Source organism: Nymphalis io, chromosome 8, assembly GCF_905147045.1.
Source record: "Nymphalis io chromosome 8, ilAglIoxx1.1, whole genome shotgun sequence".
Classification (NCBI taxonomy): Eukaryota; Metazoa; Arthropoda; class Insecta; order Lepidoptera; family Nymphalidae; genus Nymphalis; species Nymphalis io.
The window spans coordinates 1,667,779-1,693,219 of NC_065895.1; the positions used below are offsets into that span (position 1 = coordinate 1,667,779).

Sequence of the window (25,441 nt, forward strand, 5' to 3'; positions counted from 1 at the left end):
AATTATGGTATATAAGAGTGATATTATGTATAAATGAATTTTGGTGTAAGAAATAACCATTTGAAAATAAATAATATTATATATTTTGTATACTTGTGATATCTATTGTCGATTTTAAATGAGATTTAAAATTTACTTGCAAGTTTTTCCCGCACATACACGTGAAAGTTAAATAAAAGTTTGTATTTTCTTTATTAATCGATATCATCGCTTTCTTTTTTTTGCCGCAATACGGACCGAATGACATTTATTCGCATTAAAATTAAGCGAGTATGTGTAAGTACTAAGCACCATCTTACATTGTTTCTGATGTAAATTATACTATTTTCCCTAAATATAACTAAAACTGCAGATTTATTTTCTGAATCACACATATATATATATATATATATATATAGACAACTTCACCGTATCATTGCGTGTACGTGTGTATTCTCTCTAACTGTATTGCTAAAGCCTGTATATCAGATGCATGTTCATTTGAAATACGGGCCGATGTCACGAGTGGGAGTGTCTTGAATAGAGTCAATGAAAGCTACTGAAGGTTGTATTCCCAGGGTTATCAAGGACACGTGTCCTTAGACTGGAATCGTAAAATAATAGATAGAAAAACACTTTGTGCAAGCCCATCTGGTGAGGTACCACCCACTCATCAGGTATAACATTTCAGTTCGCAAGATTGGCGCATTTGCGATGTAAGAAACGGTTATTTCTTACAGCGCCAATGTCAATGGGCTATGGTGGTCCATAAAAAAGTGGCAATAATATTTTTATTGCTAACGGTAAATTTGTTTACAAATAGTATTTTGTAAACTTACCTTTGGTGTCAATGTTGGTGGGTGTGGCGAGGCTGGGTATCTCCGCCTGCGGTGGCTGCACTCTCGGCCCGGGCCACGTGGTGGTACCACCGCAGAACCTCGGCCTCGCGCTGCAGTCCGCAGCGTCCCGGAGCGTCGACGCGTCTGCGGAGTATTCTGAAATCAGATCACTCCGGCTCAGATTTAAATAGTTTTGATGCGAGTGGTATTTTACGAGGTGGTTAAGTTTAAAAGTAATTTTGTAGTGCTTTTTTACGCTAATGCTACGTACTTCTCGTTGTTGATGACTGCAGGAGGCTGGCTGTTTGACCTCCGGGAAACGTGGCGTTACGTTTATGCCGACCCTGGAGCAAATAATACATATTATAATATAATATATTTTTTATTTATTATATAATAAATTAAAATTGAATATACACAATACATATATAACAGACTTTTATGTGTATGTACACATAAAATTGGTCATTAAATGACTCACTGATATGAGTAACTGATGGCTGAACTTAGGTCAAATGTTTAATAATAATTCAGATCGATCGTTGTGTTTTACTATCCAGCGAAGTAAACTAAATTTACTGTAGTATTTGTAAAAAAACTAGTTTTTAAGACTTTTGGGAAATTTCAATTTATTTTTAATAGCAAATTAACCGGTCGATAAATGCCCGATATCGGGAAGTGAAGCTGATCATACGATTTAATATGCTGAAACCTTTAAACCAGTAATTACAATGGCACATTAACCTTAAATTGGAATATAAAAGATACAGAGAGCAATAAAATATTCCTGCTTAGCGCTAACTTAACTAAATTGCGATAATAAATGAGATAAAACGGAACAAAATCAAGCTTTAGTACCAGTAGTTACTGGTGATGGGGCTTAATCACCGCTAGTAGTCGAATGGACATCTAAAGATCTAAACATTCGAAACATTTGTAATTAGTTTCCAATACATCCGAATTTGGTTTAACAGGACTAGACGAGAAAACGTATCTGCGAATAGAAACCAACGATAATTGTTCGAAAGCGCATAACTGAAAACAGCGTCGAAGAATATTTGTTGGTAGACGCAAACCAATACGAACCAGACCGCTACGTCACTGTATCACGCACACCACAATAACTAGTATTAAGGATATAACACATCGAAAATATTACTTATGTATTAGTGTATTGATTGGACCACAAGTTTCACACAAGTAAAAAAGATATGCGAAAAGTTAAATTTATTTGTATAAGAACAGTTCACATCGCCAGATTGCATTATAACGAAGTAGTCACGAATTAGTCTATTTCATTTTAGAACTTCATAACAGTAAAAATCACAAAGATTATTTCTTCAATCTGTTTCACGATGCTCGGTCAATCAAATGTTGGTTCATTAGCATATGTTAACCACGAACAGATAAAAATCTATACTAGACACATCTCAGACGTACACTTTGACATGTTGGTACAAAAAATAAAAAAAAAATGTTTAAAATTACAAATTATCTATTAGTATTAGTGGGTGGTATTTACCAAGACTGACAAAGTCCTACAACCACTAGACATGTACCAACCCCAAAAAAAAAACAACTTAAACGAAGAAATAGATTATGTCAAACCAATATACATTCATTATTATTATACGCAGAAAATAATTACTATTACACGATGTGAAATAGCAACGGATATTGCAGCATTGGACTGGACTCATTTTGCAAAGTAAGGAATTTACATCAACTACCAGTTTTGGACTGACTTAACTAGAATTATATCTGACATGGGATTAGCACATATTGGCGTCGATACTGTTGTACACAATCTCTCAATTCATTTGACAGGAGTAAAAATTAGGAAAGGAAAATTTTAGTCCTCAAATAGTTTAGGGATTGTGAACAACAGAAATGAACAGTTTAATAGACATTGTAATATGAACTAATTATTTATTTAAAAGAAATTATTATTTCATTACCTTAGGATATAAGATTGTTATTTCAAAACTACATACATCGGGTCGATTGTTAAGAGTAAAGTAATTTGTCATTGATTCTAATATGCTAAGTAGAGGATGCAAAGCCAATCCCAATCTCTACTACCTCACTCTCATAATCTAATAAGACGGCGACACGTGGAAGGACCAAAGGTTTTAAGTGCTTTCCTAGGAACGAGGAAGAGGGCGAACGATAATAATTTTTTGGGCTGAAACGAAATTAAAACCTAGAATGTCGGGCCGCCAGATTTATAAACTTCTGCAAGATATTTTGCTATTAATTAATCATAATTTATTTATTACCGTATATTTTTATAACAGGAAAATAATTCTGAGTTTTATTTGAATTTACCGATACATCTCATATCGCTCATGATCAGGTTGAGTATAAAATTAATTGGCGAAAACATAAAACAATTTGATCGGTGCGCCTGCGCTGGCGCCGTCCCGTTAGCGGATAGGCGATCTACCCGGTCGTTGAACTGATATAATTTTGATGACTGATACCTGTTTTTATTAGTTCTTAGTATATGACAAATCGTACAAAATAATCTACTCATTAAATATCAATTACAGAATATTACTTGTTTATTCTCACGATTATATCTTATGTATTTCTATCTATATATCTATCTGATAATAATAATAGTTGGGAAAGTCATTATGACAGCAGCCTAATAACTAAAATATATGTTTAATTAAAATGTATTGTTGTAGTACCTGGTTTAAAGGAAATATACGAGAACAAATTAAGAAACGACTTTATTTTGATAAACAACAAGAGGAACAGTGTTTTAGGTAAAAACCTACTGGCATAGTTTTTGAATTGAACTATAATTTATAATATGCAAATCAGATTACTTTAGATTGTAATTCTCCACTCCGTCTACCTATTCCAGCGAAAAATATTGGATAATCTGTCTTCTATATTTTCGGCATTTTATTTAAACAGTCCATTTACATAACATTAAATCCATAAAACTCATGTAGAAGTAGTTACGAGCTCTTTTGCATCGTCACTACACATCTGTAATGTCAATTTTACGTGAGGCAACTTTCTTAGAGAAACTCGTGCCGAATTTTAATCCGTTGACTTTATAGTTTTAGAGATTTCGTGATTAGTTCTGACGTGATTATTTAGACGCTTTAATATATACAGAAATTGATATATCTAATTTATGAGTTATAAATTTGACCACGTGTAAAATAGTAACTATAGAGTACAGTAACAGCCTGTTAATGTCCCACTGCTGGGCTAACGCCCTTCATCTTCATCCCTTTTGAGGAGAAGGTTTGGAGCTTATTCCACCACGCTGCTCCAATGCGGGTTGGTAGAATACACATATGTCATAATTTGCAGGTTTCCTCACGATGTTTTTCTTCACCATCAAGCACGAGATGAATTATAAACACAAATTAAGCACATGAAAATTCAGTGGTGCTTGTCCGGATTTGAACCCACTATCATCGGTTAAGATTCTCGCGTTCTAACCACTAAGCCATCTCGGCTATATAACTATCGAGTAACCATTGACAATTAATTGGTAACAAATACTGAAATTTGTTATGGTGTCCGTATCACGACGACTAATTGATACCGTTCCCGCGGTGGTGAGATTAATTCTAACGATTTTCACCACACTTCCTCGACGTTTATGGTCACCATTCATCGGTATGTCCGCTGACTGGTGCTGGCAAAAAAATCTTCCACTAATTAATGACTTGATGATGTGCTGGCGATACTTTGTTTGCAAATCTGAGATGTTTTTCCTATTCTGTTACTAGTAACGTTCGTTACACAGATGGATATTGAAAATTCAACATCAAGTATGTCAGTCAATTCATTTGTATCAAGTTTTTATTAATTAATTAATTCCATCTCTTAATTATTTGACTTTTATTGTAGTCGGTCAAATTTGTGAAAGTCTAAATTTTACCAACTCGCTCTTGGTCGGTTTTTTATTTATATTACGATAAGTGTATAATTGCTGGTGAATATTGTGAAGGCGTTAGATGGCAGGTTTTTAAAAACCCCTTTCAATATATATCCAGCAAATAAATTTTCTAGGTCAAAAAGTCAGTATGAAATTACAAATATTTTTTTAACGTTTTAGATAAAATAAACTACGAACGGGCCATGTGGGCAAGTAAACAATAGCTATCTAATTTTATCGATTATATATTATATGTATATACATAAAGATTCTTCCAAGAATACAATTAAAAAAATCTTTCATCTTACAAAACTCATAAAATTAAACATTATCAAATCAAAGCGAACTGCAGTCACAGTTAACTGTGGTCTCAATATGCGCAGCGCTTTAATTAGTCCGGAAATAACAGAATATTATTACGACATTAATTAATGAAAACTAAATTTAAAGTTAGTGTAACTTTCGGAGGTGATAAGTTTTGTATTGACAACAGAATTTATTTATTAATTTATGTATTTCACTGGTGGTAGGGCTTTGTGCAAGCTCGTCTGGGTAGGTACCACCCACTCATCAGATATTCTACCGCAAAACAGCAATACTTGATATTGTTGTGTTCCGGTTTGAAGGGTGAGTGAGCCAGTGTAATTACAGGCACAAGGGACATAAAATCTTAGTTCCCAAGGTTGGTGGCGCATTGGATATGTAAGCGATGGTTGACATTTCTTACAATGCCAATGTCTAAGAGCGTTGGTGACCACTTACCATCAGGTGGCCCATATGCTCGTCCGCCTTCCTATTCTATAAAAAAAAAAAAAAACAGAATCAAAATATATTGTACTAGTTGAAGATTATAAATAGTACATACCAAGAAATCTGTTTTAATATTTCGACAAATTAATTAGTTCAAAGGCGTCCATTTACTAATCTAATCTAATCACAGCTAATCACAGCTTGATTGTACATCTTAGTCTATATATATATATATAAGAATAACTGAGTAATTCAGTCTGAATGACGTATCAACGCAAAGCCCAAATTAATGGGGCTAGAAACCAGGCAAAACTTGGGCACCAAGAAAATTTGTTTTCACACAATCGGTTAGCATAAAGAAGAATTTTCGAAAATTGATCTCCTAAGGCAGTAGGTATAGTATGTATGAAAATTCTTCATTTTTGAAGAAGAGCTATAGAAATTGATATTTATGAATTCTGAATTATGACGCAAGCGAAGCCGCAGGTAAAATGATTTGGATTGAATATATATTTAAAGTAACTTAAGAAAACAATCATGCGTGAAGTAGAATTTGCAACCCAAGCGGGGGGTGTATGTTTATCTGAAGCAGATACAAATAGACGAATTCTTACACGAGAATATTCGACATTCAATGAACTTACGAAACGACATCTCTGGACGGACTAGATCAGAAACGTGACTGCGGCAAGTGTAGCTATAAAGTGTTATTTGTCATAAAACGGAGATGATGTCGATAAGCTCTAGTTTTGAAGGTTTTTAATATTATACATTTTATATTTTTTTGTACATCCATTGCATATTTATGGATATTTAAGTTTTTATGATTATATGTATATATAATTTCTTCTGTATTTATATAAAGAAGAAAATATTACTACAGTTTAACATAAAATTACTAATACCGTATCTTAGAGATGAGATGACCCCGTGGCCAGAACACTCGGGTTCGAACTCAAGCAAGCACCGATGAATTTTCATATGCTTGATTTGTGTTTATTATTCATTTCATGCTCGGTGGTGTGCTATCATGTATCTGTGTGTACTTTGTTGGTGATCTAATTAATAAATAAATAAAGTAAACCTGCCTTTGTCGGATGAAAGTCAGGCTCATGTGTATGCTATCGATCTGCAGGAGAGCAGTGTTGCGGAATATGATCTTAACAGTAATCAGGAGAGCCTTAGCCCAGCAATAGGCTTTATTTTATCTTTTTTTTACTTTAAACATATTTGTTTTTACATTAAAATTAAAGTGTAAAACTGTTTTTCCGACATTACAAATATACCGAAACGATTTTAATTACAAACGATACACAAACGATCGACTTGAATATAAAATGCTGATGAGTTGCCGAATATAATTGGATACATTTGAAATAGTTTGTGAATTCAAACGGCTCAGTGAGTCAGAGCGAGAAATTCCATCCAGCTCTAATTATGGTGTATTTGCGGCAACTGGGTCGCAGACAAAATTCACTGGAACCGATCGACTATTGACCCAATTGAAAAATTGCTATCAGTTCAAATCGAGTCCTGTTACATTAATTTGTTTTATTTAGGACGCAATGTTTTAAACAAGAATTCATATTTCGAACTTTGTTTTCACTTTTGCTCGTTTCGTTTTATTAAAAAGGTCTTATTATCATGGATTTATTTTTAAATGTATTATTTATAAGTAATATGTGCTGTATAATAGTTACTTATCTGTTTCAATGATTTGAAGTTTATTCTGTATTAGAATATATTTGGTTTATACAAAAATTAAAAGAGAATGTCATCCGATACCTAAATCATTATATATGTACATTGTAGATAAAGCTAAATTAAAAGTAATGATATATTTGCTTCTTGATTTTAATGCTACATATATCTAAAAACAGACGGTCTGACTTATAAACTTTGCTTAGTGACTGTTTAGTTAAATACTGATCGCTCTCTTTCTGTCATTATTGATTTAACATTCTAAAGAAGAAGACAGAGCATTCTTTAATTAATCGCTCGTTAAACGATGCAATTATAATACAATAAAAAAGCAAATGAGATGCGACAAAGGTAAGCAAGTGAAAAATATCAATATAGCATAAACATACGTTTAGAAATTTAAAAAAAAGGTTGCATGAAATCGAAACAAAACTCGGATCGCTTGCTCTAATCATCCGTTAGATATAGAGGCCACGAGCGACCGTGATGATTGTGTGATTGATTACATTTCCTAGTCGATTTGACGAGGCGTAATTTAAAAAAGTAATTACATCATTCAATAAGTAACTACTTCATATTGAATTGGAAATGAATGAAGATTAAAATGAATGAATTGAACTCACTCAAATAGCTAGTTTGGTTCTCATTATATAAATACTTATATGATGATATTTTGATATAAAAATAACTTTTTCGCAATAATAATATCAATGTATGCTCTGAATCTAAAGTGAATTTTTCGCATACCTTAATGCGATATGATTATAAATATAAACACTGACGACTGTATATACAAGTCGACAATGCATTTGTCCTTTGAGTGCTAGTCCAGTTATCAGGTTACATGCCAATTGAAAGCCAAGGACACGAGCCGGTTCCAGCGCATGCAAATCGTCACGCTCCTGACCGCTTTGTTCAGGATTGTATTTAGTTTCAACTATCGTATTTACTTTGCCTTTGATAAATTGTATTCTATTATCAACTACTTTTGATACCTGTTCATATATACATATGTATATAGTTAATTCATATCAATAACAAAGACCAGCAGTAGAGATTCTTCTGCCTCCAGAGATCTTCAACGTTGGAGAACGTGATCTGTACTGACTTTATTAGTATAATGATATATATATATATATTTATTTTTCTTCTTTTGTTTTTAATATTATGAATATAAAATTTATTTTTACGTTTACTATATCTACTACTTTTGCACATTTAATATCTTTTCTTATCTGACATGTATATTAGGTTTTAATTACAGGAAAAGGCGGCGACATGCTACTATTAGTGTCTAAAATTATGAACAAAATTTCTTTAGCATTTCCGTCAAATTACAAAATTTACTGAAAATTCTTAACCTATAGGATAGGTTGAAAATAAAATATTTAGAAACGGGCCTCCTGTCCTCTTAAATTGATGTATAAGTAATAATGTTTTAAGTGTATAATTGTTGAACGATCCACGATAATACGACTCCGAGAAAACGTTTCCAATTATGAATATATCTGTCAATAGCATGAATCATTTTATGCTTGTACCAGATTTCCCTTCGAGAATTTCCTGTTGAATCCCATCTCGTACTGAATTAATGGGAAATAGTGACGTCATAATTCATCATTGCCACCTTGATATTTTGCTAGTAACGAGGTAAATAGGAAAGATTTATTTACCTAGTTCTTAAATTATTTATTTGAAATGAATCGGAAATCATCGGAACTATCGGACGAGATAAAAGGATTGTAGTCATTCTTTACTAAAATTCTTATTGACAAGAAATAAAATATACGCAATATACATTTACGGAGTAATTGAAAATGTCTCTTAGCACTTTATTCATGCTAAGCATTTACTATTCTATAACGATACGAGGGCCTATTAAGCCGCCTATATATTTCTCCCGCACAGGTGTACAATAAACAACGCAGGCTCTCGAAGAATCCTCATTTCAAACGTTTATCAATCTTCAACGCTTCCATTACCAATCGCCGGAAATAAAACATTATCAGGATAGTTGTTACCATTCCTCACGAAAGTAACATTCAATCTGTTTCCATTACGTTTCATAATTAGAGTCTCATGAACGTTTTAAGGTAATTCAGTGGTTCATAATCTACTAGCATCCGCCTGTCCTCATTGCAGATCGAAATATAGTGAAACGGATACAAACACAGGAGATATGACACTTAATGGCTTCCAGCAACTTCCTGAAGATGGCGTGAGCGTAATTTACAACTCTACAAACGAATTATGGAAGTGATGTGTTTTAAACTAATTGGTGTTTTATTAAAATTTATTATTTGTTGGAAAACATCTTAAAAACCTTTAATTTAATTGTTGGATATTTAGATGATATGCAGGTTTAAAATGGGATAGTTCAATGGTTTTTAAATAACAAATCATACAGTGATTAGCTTTAAATATAATAAAATATTTGAGTTTTCAAAAATTCATAGGACGCTAAAAACAAAAACGCCGTCCACTGTATCTAATACATTATAAAAGGTTATAATAAAATCTATGCTTAGTGTAAGTAACATACCTTGCTTCTCGGGTATACGCTCAGCACGTCAGACCACCACCGCGCCTCCTCTCTACAAGTTCCTTTGACGAACGTGACACGTTCCGGTGCCGTGATGGCCAAGCTGTGGGCATGACCTGTCACGCTATCTGCCTCGCTCACCTCCAGCACTGTCGTCATATCCACGCTGGCTTGCGGGACTGTGTCTGGCTGCAAGTGAAAAGAACTGTTAAAAATGTGCGTCGGAAGAATTCTTACGAAATATTAATGGAAATCGGGAATATTTCTCCTTTTGAACATTGTGAGGATTAAAAAAAATCTATAAAAATATTACAAGTGGAGAACTAACTCTGTTTTTTATATTGTGTAAGGCTTTCAAGACTAAATCACTGACCCGATTTTTATGAAATTCGGTATAAAGAAAGCTTGAACCCCGAGAAAGTACATAGGCTACTTTTTTATACATAACACCGGTTTCTCTCCCTAACAGGCAGGAAAAGCCGCGGGCAGTAGTACTTAATAAATCATAATATTTCCTAATTCAACACTTTAAATAGCACAGGAAATGTACTTATCGCGCGGGCAACGATGTAATCAAGTTTTCTTCATGGAAATTGTAGTTAACGGCATTCTGACGCTCGCAAGTATCAGGTACACGGTCGGTCTCCGCGGGGGGTGAGACTAGACGCGTTTATTTAGACCAACATCTTAAGCTACGGAGAGGCGTCACCTATCCATTATTTAGTTAACTAACCGAGTAAGTTGTGTGAAGCTTACGTGTCTCGAATAAAAGGAGTTGATACTCGCGATAGTGTTTTATAATAAATGTTCTCTTGTAGAGATATATATATATACATACATATTTTAATATGTATGTATTAATAAAGTTATTTTAACTCAATTAATTAAAAACTTAGGTATCACTAAATACAGTTAAACCCTTTTATTTTATTTTTTTAATTTTCTTTTTTATATTTAAAGCAAAAGTACTAAATAAACCTTTATGACTAATAGACTACTCCAGACTTAACTTCATTAATATTAATTTAGTTAATATAACTTCTGGAAAAGAAGATAACTAAAATGTTTGATGAATTAAACTATCAATGTTGATAATATAAATGTGAAACAAATTGAAAACTTTCAGTCCATTACATTACACTTGAACCACTGAACCCATTTTGATTAAATTTGGTATGAACCAAGTTTGGGCTCCAAGGATGATAGCGGGTGGAGCCGCAAATTATAGTTCAGTTATATATAAACGCAGCTTTAGTTCCATTCCAGTGACAAACTGTCTCAACCTCCCACCCAGTAGCTCAACGTCACACTTTGAAGGCAAATATACTACATCACATCCACTTAGCTTAGCCCTAATAGACCATCCAACGCACGTAATTAGTCTCAGGCTCATTAAGGATATTCGATCCGTATATCTTGATACTTATATGAATCTAGACTCTATTTCCTCACTGATGGTGAGAAGTAAATTAAACGTTTAAAATATTATCCCAGGTATTCGTAATTACAGTATTTAAAAGCTTAATTTATCAGCGCCAATTTCCGAGGTATTCGAAGGTCGCAAATTATTCCTCAGTGAGCATTGCTAGGAATATTACTTTGTAGCACTTTAGCTTGCCACCTTCATCTAAAAATAGTATTTGTAAGTTTACTAGCGAGTATTCTTTACTCTTATATATAGTATTGTGATAAAAGCAAACATGTTTAATACTAAGCTATTAGTTATGTTGTATTTTACAGTCCATTTGTTTGAAAACTATCGGCCGCCCGCGTTGGATTGTGTGTAATCTAAAGCGACCCTGGTCTGATGAACTTGACCTACGCTTGAGTCGAGGTTAATCGTTTCAGTGCATAACAAAACGATCGTATGACGCGTGTAAATATGACATTGTAATATAAATAAATAATGAAACTGTAAATAAGGAAACTTTGTTTTAATATCGAGATATATTTCCGAAGAATCGTATTAACTGGTTTTCTGATTACTTTCCGAGAATTTCCTAAATTGCCGAGATGTCATAAAGATAATGAGTAATAATAATGTATTATGTATATATGTGTAAAAAGAAATATACATAAAATGATATTAATCGTGAGAAAAATATAGTTATATAGGATAAGTTATCTTATAAAAGACTAGCGTTTTACCCGTGGCTTTGCTCTCCTCATCATTCTGAATTGTTAAATAACAATTTCCGTGGCTATTTCTTTAACAATTAAGGCTTTTCATACAATTTTCATCCCCTAAGTAAGGAGTTAAATATTTAAAAATCTTACTTTAATGCTAATCTACTGTGTAAACGGAACTCGTATACCATTATTATTCGTATGTATTTTTATAGTGTTAGTAGTACGTTATATATATATATAGGTTAGATATAGGGGTTTCCAAGAAACCCCAGCTAGAGTGATAACTTTGATATTTATACGCGGAGTGTATCATAATGCTAATCGTTACATTAATTAAGTTTATTTACCGAAGCCAGGAGGTCATGTCATAATATAATGGACACTTTAGCTCGTCACCTCATACATCAAAAAGATAAGCATAGTATCGAAACGTCAAAATAACATTTAATATATCCAGTGATCTGAAATAAATCTTGCAAAAAGCAAAACATCGGTGAAAGCACTAACGAAAACAGATAACGAACCGAAAAAGTGAAATTAAATTTCGCGTAAAACACGTTAACGATATGACCAATTAAAATCCTCGGTTGAAGCATGGAAGCGGTCAAGCTTCAATAAGCGTATATCAAAGTTTATTAATCACGCCCAATGAGACGTAAAGACAACGTGATTTATTATACTACTTTCCCTGTGTCCCGAAATGGTCTGATTTGACATCAGATCGCGAGCAGCGCCACCATTATGTAACGGTTTTACGCACATGATGTCTAAGCCTATATGTTTGAAACGGCTCCAGGGTCTTCCATTGCGTAGCGTCTTGTCCGCTCGCGAAAATTGTCAATATGAAGTCGGAAATGAATTTCCTGCTGACTGAAGTTTTCGTGATTTTATCGCCTGCAATCCTACGGTTGTGACGGCAGCGATTAACGATTATGCAATTGTTCCCATGCGACGGTCCAGCGACCATAATTTCCGTTGTAGCGGGACAGAGCCATTCAAACGGACCATGAATGGGCGGAACTCCCATATGTATTGCTTTTGAGGGCTAAAACACGATGTTGTATATACCTTTAACAAAGACTACTTCAAATCAAAGTTTCTTAAATAGTAGTTATTTAATTTAGTAACATCTTAGTTACTTGTTTTTCGTGCGAATTTATATTTGTATATTACCAACCTTGAATTAAGTTTATGTTCAGTTTAAACGTTTTATGATTGAATAGCTTATGTATTACGCTTAAATACCGTGCATTATTATTGCAAGCTAATAATATTTGGATTTATAAAAAAATTAAATGTTCGATGAGGCGAAATTCGTTAATTTTTAAAAACAATTAACGAGTGCCGTGACAAATAAATAAGTTCGTTTAATACCCCGTTGTTTCAACTAATCACATTATATTCAGCACTCGAATTCTGTCAGATGTTAAATTAATGTTTTTGCTATAACACGATTTAACTGTTTAGTTTATGGAGTCATTATTGAGTGCGTCAAATTTAGTAATTTTAGATTTAATGTTTATTAGTTGCGCAGTTTTCACTATAATTTTATGTTGAATTACTACGACAATGATACTTAAAATTGATAAAAGTTATTAAAGATTTAGTCATGAACATTTTCGATATTACGTCATAAAATTACAAGGACATATTTTACAAATTATTTTTAATTGATCAACAGCTTGGACGACAAAATATGTTAATTACAAAAAAAACAACTGGCATTTACCACGAGCATCTTACGAGCCGTTAGTCAGGAATTCTCATTAATTAAGATTGTCATTAAATTAAACCTTAAAGTCAAACTTAGTTTGCTCACTGCGTGACGTTATAAATCTTAGGTCCGTGTACAAAACAATTAGCCTTACACCTCTAACGAATCCTGACCAGTTTAACTAGCACCATAGACCTCTCAGTCATCCTCCTTTACAAGACATCCGAAACATCTATGTTGGAAATAAGGTTCAAATATATTGGTGGTCATCAAGAACATTACAGATTAGCTATGGGATAGCTAACAGTTTCTTACCGCGTTCATGGTTTATTTATGTACGTAAAGTTATCGAATGTTAAGAACGGAATCCAGTTATAACGGTGCTGTAAATAAAATTTATCTATTTGGTCAAGAAAAAAAAAGTTTAAAATCCTTCGAGCGATAATTGAACTAAAAATGAAATTGCTTAAATAAACTGTTTCTGGAATGTATTTATTTTAAGACGCCAAAGTGTTTTGATATGAACATTAATTTCAACGTGAAAGTAACGAATCGAGTGTTTTTAAATATAGAGGGTTGCTTCAGACCAGTTACAACTTTTACGGTCGAAGATATATATGGTGTAGGTAATGCTGATATAGGTGTATTGCATGTTTCGATTGGTAAAGTCAGTCAGCTAAAACCGTTAAATATAAGTGCTGAACAGTTATAGGGTCGCCCACGCAGTGTCACCGATTATCCCTAGAGTTATGGACCTCATGCACGCAGCCTCTGATAGATAAAGGTCAATGAGATAGCTGTTATGGCATTCAAGCAGTCGAATAGTGAATTATGATATGAATGACAATTAAAGGAATTAAGTTGTGAAGCGAGCACACATGCTATCCTCTCCAGAAATATAAGGCCAAGTATTTCAATATACTTAACAATATTAGCACAAATAATGAAAACTGCGGACAAATGTTCTATTCTAAAATCAATATATACTTAATAAGAGAATATTGTGGGATAGTCTGCCAACTGCCTTTTGAGTATAAGCCTTTTCACCCTAGCCCATTGCATTATACTCTTTGGATACTTTCTTTTCTGAACCGGTGGTAGTTCTGACTGTAATTAAATAAGTAAGTGTAATGCTTCTATATTCAATTAAAGGTCGGATGTTCAATTAGTGTCACTTCCCCATTTAAAGTTGAAATTTCCAAAAATCCTTTCTTAGAATGCTCCAATTTTCAGTTTTCAAGAGTCAGTAGTTTTGGCTGTGCTTTGATAATATGTCAGTTAAAATTATCAAAAGTACTGAATGTGACTACGAGATTAAATATAACAATTCGTAAATACAGGAAAATGTTTCAATTTATCGCGTTATGAGCGATATCGCAAGTGCATGCGTTGGCAACACCATACTATGTTATGTTTTCTAAAATCTTTAATTGCATAAATAATCAAGTTAATGTGCTCGTAAATAATCTAAGCGTGTCGCATCTAGCGCCATTTATTTTATTGGGTTCGTATGAACTCGACCCTGTTTTGATTATACAAACATATTCCATTCATAAGCTAATAACAAGACAGTGATTAGTGTTTATGCCGTATCTATAATGAGCATTATGATGTATTTTAGTAGTATCAGATTATGTTTAACTAATTTCTATCTCATTTCTGTGCGTTACTTGCACACACTGAATGTATTCCTCGAATAGCTAATTTAACGACTTGTGTTTGGAAAATACGCCTATAAGCAATGAATTAATATAAACAATAACTGGAGACAATTTCTGTGTCTTTAATTAAGATGTGATATAGTGTTATATTATATTCTTATTATATATTTTGGTAAATGTTATCAAAATTATAATCTAAACAATTCATGTTTGTTTAGATGTAAAAATAGTTTTCTCGGCATCGCTTTGGATCAGTTCCGTTTCGCGCTATGAAAAATCTATTTCGGTCGCTCAAACGGATCATAACAACGGCACAGGAAGATTCATCTAGATCACATATAGGTTAACAAACTTAAATTTTTAATACATGGTTAGTTTACGATAGTCTATAATTTACGAAACCCAAGAGTGTTCCATTCGTAAAGTAGATGTCTACAATTAACTTCGTATTCACCGAAGTAGTGATTGAATTTGTTTCCAATTTACGAGGGTGATCAATTAGAGCGCAACACCGTGTCCAAGTTGTCGAGATCGACTGCTCAGTGATAATGGGAATCTGATCTCACTCACTATTGCAGTACAGTACATTTCAATAGATTTTAATCACATCATTAGCAAAGAAACATTTTCACATTTTCATCTTAATTTTAAGATTACGAATATATATTATTGAAATGTTTAACCAATTAATTACTTTTATAATAGAATTTTATTTGTACCATTATTGGTAACGTTTCTCATCCGTCGCCTAAATCGGTACACATGTACAGTTTGAATAACAGACCAGTCTAAATTATTAAAAAAAAAAAAAAAACAAACCAGGTTGTAAGAGTAACTTTACATTATATTATTTGTAAATATGTTTGTATTATGTTTATATAATCTAAAGTAAACGTTCCTAATTGCTGATTAAATTATTCTCTGCCTATCCATTGTGCGATCTGTAATCCCAATTGCTACCCATTAGCGAGGTGATCCATTAAAGCAAGTGTCCGAGATCAGCGGTTCCGTGCTAATAAGATGTCGTTAGCGATTTGCATCCAGGTGTAGGGTTACCAGCAGAAAAAAGTAGTCTATTGTTATTTTAAATAAATAAAAGTATGATACTTATATTATCTGTGGAGAATATTGAGAGAAGTGTCGTTGCATCTTCATTCTATTTATTAATTAAATAATAAAAAAACTCAATATTTTAACATTGTCTAACTTTGTGTCGAATTTTATGGGTATTTTTTTAGCGTAGACAATAATAAAAAAAAATCCTTTTTAATTGTTTTCCATAATTTCAGATTTACGTTGTATCTGTTTTTTTTAATAAATTAGTTTACTCTTGTTTTATGTAATCGCCGGTCTAGTTCTGGGTGTTATTTTACTTTAAAATAAATTATCATTATAAATTATATACATATATCGGTAAATTTTTCAGTGAATGCATATTCAAAAAATACTAAGCAATAGTTTTATATAAACACACTGTAACATTAGCATAGCCAAGATTTTTTTTCTATAAACAACAAAGAACACAAATATTTGTTTTCTATTTAACAATCATTATTTAAATAAGTTTCTTTATAATCAGATAGTGTTCAAACCTAGTACTTGAATATTACCATTAGAATAAAATTAGATATGAACTTAAGGAAACGTATACAATATCCGTTCATAAATTATTATTATTTATTTTAAATTTAATTGAAAGCGACAGCCCTATGATACCTGCCAGCTGTATTTTCTATTGTATGTGGGACACGTTACACGCTACCAATCACCATCGACCATTTAGAATGCAATTCGTCTGAATTTTATACGGAATGAGTTGTTTTCAATAATTAAATATTTTTAACGTCATAAAATAACTGTATCTTTATGATAACAACTCAAACAAAATTACTTCACACAGGCACTTTTAAATATAATTATATTATATAATTTTAATAAATAAATAAAATATAAATCTACAATTAAATATTCTGTAATATGAAATTTATTTTTTTAAAAGCTATATTAATGACGTCATCGTAAATCAAAAGTGGCGCAAGTCAACCGCTATATGAAATAAAACATGATACTAGATTATTGATGATAGGAATTGATGTTTACTAATGAACACTTCATGTTAATTAATCAATGTATGTTTTTAAAATCATTAACAAGTAAGTGTTTGTTCACGTTTATTTTTTATGTTATTTAAAACACATGTTAAAGTACTTAAATTTATATATTTACTCGCAAAACCCAGTCAAGCAGCAGCTGTATATACTGGTGGTAGGGTAGGTACTATGTGCAAGCTCGTCTGGGTACCACTCACTCATCAGACATTCTTTCGTAAAACAGCAATATTGGTATTGATGTGTTGCGGTTTGAAGGATGAGTGAGCCAGTGTAATTACAGGCAGACGGTACATAACATCTTTCCAAGGTTGGTGGCGCATTGCCATCGCCAATGGTTAACATTTCTAAAAATATATAATCGTAAACAAATTGTTAGAATTTGAAGTGAATTATGAATTGAAAGTGCAGCAGAAGCTGGTGACGGGTGGAACAAAGTGGATAGTATAAAAATCTATATCATAAAAAAACCTTCAAACCGTGTTAAACTTTAATTATGTCTCTTTCTAAACATCTATATCTATATATATATACATAACATCACATACGCATTCGAAATTTGCCCAAGTTCAAATATATATATATGTAACCTCTTGAATCAAACAAACAAAGTTTGACAATTGTCAACCATAAGTATCCAAATAGCACGAGACAAGACTACACAAACATCAAACGCCGTCAAACGTTATTAATGTTGCTTTACTTGAAATGGCAGTGATTAGAAACAGTAGGAAGCAATGTAGCCACGAAAGAATGACAAGCGATCGGGACAGATCCGACCGCAGGCCAGTTTGTAGCCGAAAGCCCAGGGCACCGCTATTCGATTCAAGAAGCATTGATATCACCGCAGTAATGGTAATACAAACAAAGCCGCAGGAAGTGAACGATGAACGAATGATCGGAGTGACGAGCTTTGGCAGCTGACGATAAAAGATAATCGTACTTAGATTTTTTAACCAATAGAGCTACTAATTCTTTATATTCAATCATATAACATTAAAATAATATTTAATATCTCAATTAAATCTGCTGAGTATGTTTAAGAATTAAAAGCCATAAACGTTATTTATTAAGATTGCTATTCGCGTGCAGTCAAAAATTTATGGTCTTTATCGGGTGTGGAACCAATGCAGGCCCAATTGCGTGGGTTTTACCCATTAGCCATCAGTTATATCTTTGTCAATCAGCAATACTCCAGAGATTTTATTGCTGACTTATCGTTAGTCAACAAAATCAAAATATTGTTCAATTGAATAAGCAATTTTAAATCATCAAGTAACATTATTTAATTAAATGTAAAGTTACCACGGTAAAGCTACAATGCATGGCGGCACATTGACGCTGTAAGAAATGGATTATATTTCTTACAATGAATAACATAAAGCCCATTTGCTAATTTCCAAAACATAAAAAGAAGCTTATTATAGGAAATGCGGAACAAACCAAAACACACGTTTATATATAAAATCAGTTTAAATGGAATGTCTTTAATTTGATTCTCAAATCCACTCTACATCTCAACTTAACCCGAGATGTACAATCATTTCGTCACGGATGCTGATTCCGTAGCTGCGGATAATTTCGCTTATCGTACTATGCTTTCCGTAAATGTCAGGTCTCCTCTCGCAGCCACTTATTCTTGCTAACCGCATATTTTCAGACCTTATCAGCATGTCAGTCAAATTGATGCAACATGCGACTTATTAAGTGAAAATAATTTTATAATACATTTTAAACTAGTGAATATATTATATGAAATTTGATTGTTCATCATATCGGTTGTGACGTTTGGAATTATAAAATTTCATGTGAGTTCTCATCGGGAACGAGCCCAGCTGTGAGACATTTAATTTATTAATTTTAAGATTAATATTATGTATTTTTATTTATATATGCTTTAATTTTTTCATGCAGCAAAAGAGCAACCGTTATTGTAGCGTTTACATACCGAAAACTCCTATTTTTGATTAGTTTTTTTTTTTTAATTTCTGAACCAAATATACGATAATTTTTATCCCGTGAAAGTATTATAAGTTTGCATTAAAACAAATTCGCGGACCGCATTCGTAACTATAAATACTGACGACGAATATATAGATTTTAATATTCTTCTAATTAACACTTACAAAGACCGGTCGAGCTTGTTCGTATTTCATTATATATAATAAATAAATGTTAATAATTAATTGATAACAACAATTTCTCTTAATAAAGGAATGTCTCGCTTCTTATACAATCACTTTCACTTATAAACTGTATCGTGTCACGAACGTACAACAGTATATATTTTTTTATATATAATTTATGCGAGTGTTATAATTATATTTATATTTATAACTCAGCATCAGGAGTTCATTATTAAATTTTGTATTTATTTAATTTGGCTCTTTTATCTTATATCGAAAATGAAATCGGTTTATGTAATTGATTATTTTAGATTATATAATTTAATCCTTTTGAGTCTTCCATTATTTAATATATTCAACTCGACGCTATATTTAGGTATATAAAAATAATTATTTTTTATAATTTTATGTATTTTTTTACTAAATAAACTTTTTTATAAATTAATTACAGCATCGTAATGTCAAAGTCACGTGAGGGTCGTTTCATTTGAAACATTGGAATGTGATATGTTTATTGTTATAGAAATAATCGGGCAATCGAATTAAATCAAAAGTTGGAAAGATTTCGTAGTTTTGCAATTATACAAAAAATCATTGAAAATTATTGGAAGCCTCTCTATTTCGAAAATATATTAAGAGCCAATATATAGTTAGAACGCGTGAATCTTAACCGAAGATCGTGTGTTCAAGCCCGGGTAAGCACCGCTGAATTTTTATGTGCTTAGTTTGTGTTTATAATTCATCTCGTGCTTGACGGTGAAGAAAAACATCGTAAGGAAACTTGCATGTGTTTAATTTCATTAAAATTCTGCCACTTGTGTGGCAGAATTTTAGTGTGTCTGACCCGCATTGGAGCAGCGTGGTGGAATAAGCTCCAAACCTTCAGGCTGTTACTGTTATTTAACTGAGATAATTTCAGAGATTTTTTTAACCCCATACTCCATGAGCTGTATAACCGATGTGTATTGGTTGTATGGAATGGTTTTATAATATAAAAAAATGATTTAGGGCACGGGAACTGCATTGAATTGAAAAAAAATGAAAAAAAAAAATTGAAACAACAACAGCCACTGAACCAACGAAGCAATTAAGATGGTGAAGTGTAGTATTAATAATGCGTATATAAAAATCGTGCAGTCGGTCACTCAAACACGAAGCCCCAAAGTTTAGTTCACGATCCATTCACCAGGGACATATACAGGCTGATGTACAAAAATTACCATAAAATGCACATTATCCGTATAGAGGAGTAGCTTCTAAGTATTTTCATCAGTTCTTTTCAGTGATATATTAATTATGCCACAGCTTTACAATTCATTTAATTAAAACAATATATCGTTTTTAAGGCCTTGTCTGAACCTACTAGAACCTTCTAAGATTATAAATGGAACGATGAATGAATTTTATTTATTTATTTAACACTTTTTGCACAACATATACATAAAATGAGAGAATTACGAAACAATCAAAGAAAAAGAAAATAAAAAAAAAAAAAAAAATGGTGCGCAAAGGCGGTCTTATCGCTTATAGCGATCTCTAACAGACAACCTTTGGTGAAAGAATTTTGTAAGAGAACAGGTAAGTGCATTTACATATAAAAAGGTGATACTAAATATTTAATAAACTACACATATCAACATCCCACTAACCACATATAATAACACATACATACATACACATATATACACATATACATACATACAAATATTGTTTATTATGAATCTTTGTTGTTCTTACAAGCAAGAACTACGGAACGGGTTTGAATGATTTCTTTAATAGAGACAGCTTATATGTTATACCCTGTCTTAATACATTAACATGGCTATCTTGCACCTGCCCCATTAACCTGAAGAAAGAAGCAAGTGTAGCCGCGGGCGGAAGCTAGTGATTCCTATATAAATATATAATAACCGATAGATTTACTTTTACTAACAGTGAGTGTTATATATATACATAAGTTAAATAATTAATTATATAAAATAGAATATGTCGTATATAAATATATATACAGAGGCTATTATGCTATCTAACTTTTCATCATCTTGTTAGCATAATAAGCAGCTGTCACTTTCGCTGACACAAAAGACTATTAAATATAATTTATAAAGATGATAAAGATATGAATAAGTGATCTATTTCGATGTCAAGCGCTACAACTAATTAATTACGTAACAAGTATTATTAAAACATTTTATCTTGTATACAAATCTTCAATATGAAGAACATCGAAGAATGGAAGCGAGTATTTTACGTCACTTATTTTCGCCGGAATTACAAAATAATTTAATATAATGTTTTATAAATTTTACAAAGCGAAAATAAATGGAGTATTGTTGTATTTTAAGAAAACAATATTATATTCATATTTGAATTATATCGGAGGTAAGAGATCTTCTAGATCGTTTTTCATTCCCAGTTATCTTCTTACTAGAGTGGAATAGACTCACTATTGCTCTGTTGAGAAACAGTGAATTAGACTCAGTGGTTGGCAGCGCATTAGCGGCGTATGTAATGGTTAATATTTCTATATTAACTTTTCTACATATTTCTATATTCTTTTAGGCAAGCGTGCTACATCTTAGACCGTGTCGATGCTTAAGATCAGATCAACGGTCAAACAATTGCCTATTAGGTGTAAAAAAAAACTTAGAATTATATTGGGTATGGCTAATTTGATCGAATGTGTTCCTAAAATAAATAAAAACTATACATTGATTACGAGAATTATCACACGCTGTATACCACAACACAAGCGATTAAGGAAAGGCGCGACAGAATATTTTAAGCCGATTAGTCGGATCAGCTGATTGCTAGACAAGCCCTTACCTACTTAATTTTGTGTTTGAATGTCACTTTGACTTAACTAGAGAGAAAGTGTCGGTTAATATATACAGTTATAAGTTTTATTGCTCATAAAAGTAACATAACTTAAATGAATATCGTTAAATTTATGTTTTCCCTTTAAATATATTCTAAGTAACAGTTTATTGTAATTTAAAATATCGTATCGCGTCAAAAACTATTTAAATAGAAAAATTATGAAAAGTTGACTTGGTTTTCTATGTAATTGGAAAGTAATGGAAAGTACCAAAAGAATTTAGAAAAAAAAACAAGAATAAACTTATTTACATATTTTCTAGATATTAAGCAAATCGAAGAAGATTATCAGTGTTTTGCTACTATTGCTTCATCTTAATTCGTTCTTTAGATTTTGTTATGAGTATAATATGCATCCGCGTGGCTCGCAGGATGCGCGAGCCGGCGGAAATGTCGCGGAGCGCAGACAATGCTCTATTGTGCCGGGTAATTACCGGGACAGCCTCATTGTCATGTGACCCACTTTCGATTCGCCCTGTAACTTGTCCTAACCATGCGCGATTTAAGATGTTGTCTTAGGGTATGGACATACTTTCATTATATTGAAACGATTCCGTTGCCTGATCCGCGCCGATGATGGCCATAGATACAATCCCTTATACTTGTCGAAGAACACAGGAGTCACAAAAATAAATGATGATATACTTGCAGAAGCGATTGTTAATTTCTAAGTGACACAAAATAAAAAATATATATATAATGTAAAGTTTTATAAAATTTTGAAAAATGTATCAAGAGTACCCTACATAATACGTTTTATAGACCATTTTTGATTGTATATAGACTTAAAATGATTTTGATAAGTAAAAAATAGAACTTACTAATTTATAATGTAAGTTAAAGTAACTTCAGATAAAATACATGTACTCAGTAATACTCGTGTTATAAATAAACCTTTTGCTTACAATTTCAAAATACCGATATCAACGACTTGTAATTGTCTATTCAATATATTTCATTGATAGAAACCCTAAAAGAGTGTCTTTAATAATTTCCCATCTGATAACAATTTCTATCCGATGTTATCTCGACATTCTTAATTATATATTGCGTATGTGAAGGCAGCTTTATGGACGCCACTTAATCATTGTGTCCCATTACAATACAATAAGCAATCAAGCTACGAATAAATAAATCGTTTTTGTTTCTGCCTCGTGAGGAAGATCGTTTTGACAATCGAGCTTTAACGAATAACTAACGACATCTCACTTTACAAAATTAAATAAAATTTTCTGCAATAAATTTGCCGATTTCTAGCAAGTTTTGATACATCTGTCGCTTTGGTGGTAGTGTTTTATCTGGGTATGTACCAACTTCACCTTATATATTGTAACGTTAAACAGCAATTTTAGCATAATTATATTGATACAATTAAGTAATTATTATAGAACCAAAGAATAATATTAATTCTACAATAATGGTTTGTTCCAGTTTAAGTTGTCAGTGAGCCAGTGTAATTACAAATAAAAAAAAACATAATAGATGCCGTTTAACCAGTGTTATTACAGTGTTAGAAGTGATCTATTTACAGTTGCAGTGTCTATATGACGGTGACCACCTACCATAAAAAAATAATAAAAATAAACAAATAAAATAAATAAATGATGATTTTACAAACAGAATCTTCATTACTTCAAGTTTTCTACGCTAATGACATTGCCGGATTATTATTGAATGTTCAGACTGTTATTATAACTTGTTTTATGATTAAACAGAGGGACGAAATGAAATAAAATGTGGAGCATCAAATACAGCGTCTAACCAGCAACAGGATCCCGTTATTCGACTGTAATAAAAACTCAGCCAGTTCGCTGATCTCTTAGACTTGTAAAAGCTCATTGTCGTAGATAACTCTTATCATCGCACGTGTGGTCTTAAAAGCATGTTTGTTTAAATTCTTATCTTTTATAAGGTTAAGAGTTTCTTTTGCATTTAAACTTCTGTCACTTATTTTAAAGGTTTTAAATTCCGAAAGTTCGAGAACATTCCTTCAAAATGTTTATTCTAAGAATGACATTTCATGATTCTTACTTTAAAATCACAGACTTCCAAAAAATCGTTTATCCTTTACTTATTATGTTATATAAGTATGATATGGTTAGGAGTTTATTTAAATACACTGTAAGTAGGTGGATAATAATTGGATACACATGTGGTAGAATTCACTCGACAAATGTAGGTTTCCTCACGATGTTTTCCTTCACTGCCGAGTGCGATAATGAGGCTCATTTGAATAGAACCTAAATATACTACCCATAAATTTGCTTATAGTAAAATTATGGAATTATTCAGGTGTTAGTTATGTGAAATACATTAATATGTCTTGCAATGAATATTTTTCAGAAGGTGAGTTATACTTCTTTCTTTGCTAATGTTATGCAAATTAACCTGAAAACGTTTACATGGCACTGGCTCTATAGAAAATAGATGTTGCGAACCGCTGCGAGCATTAATGATTGATCGCGCGAGGTGCAAGTTACAAGATAAATGATTATACGATATTTAAATAAAAAATGAAAAACAATACTAAGGAGCTGTTATGTATTGCAATTTGTTAACTAATGAGTATCATATTTCACGAACCAGTTATATGTATCCAGCAACCGTCTCATAATACATACGAACATAAACATCTTCAAATATAAGAAAAATAAAATAACAGGCTTAAGTCAGTTTTTTTTAGGATATTCATTAACTACTATAACAAATAATTAGCTTGGGAATAATGATGTATGCTGACTTTAAGATTTTTTTTATCGTTAACATCTTGGACCAGAGCTCAAGGGACTCCATCACAGCCAGCGATCCCGCCTCTGCCGTTTCCGCGATGACGTTTTCGAGCAAATGCCGACGCAAATCACTATTTATTGCTCACTGCATTATTTCGCAGCTATGCGCTCTACGAAGATTTAAATGGGACCGCACGAACCGTCAATTCACCTGCCCGTCAGTTGCAAGTGATCATTGACGGACCTAAGTAGGCGGTTGTTGGTTATTGTCCTGATTTCTATACAGTTATGACAATGTATGGGTATGATAACTGCCACTTCAGATTCCAGAAGTCGGCTAAAAGTTGATAGTTGTGTATATTAGAAAATAAAACA

General features: G+C 32.4%; 1 protein-coding gene across 6 annotated transcripts in view; it reads right to left on the bottom strand.

Annotated features, from left to right (window-relative positions):
* LOC126770157 (protein outspread) overlaps positions 1-25,441 on the bottom strand; it is a 242,345-nt gene that overhangs the window by 27,330 nt on the left and 189,574 nt on the right. For 5 of the 6 annotated variants that reach the window (XM_050489357.1, XM_050489354.1, XM_050489356.1 and 2 more), the window contains exons 4-6: positions 9,722-9,910; positions 1,090-1,162; positions 819-974 (exon numbers count right to left, since the gene is read on the bottom strand). In XM_050489357.1, coding sequence (XP_050345314.1) covers positions 819-974; positions 1,090-1,162; positions 9,722-9,910 — 418 coding nt within the window. The remainder of the gene's footprint in view (positions 1-818; positions 975-1,089; positions 1,163-9,721; positions 9,911-25,441) is intronic. The other variant, XM_050489355.1, reaches the window with a different exon arrangement.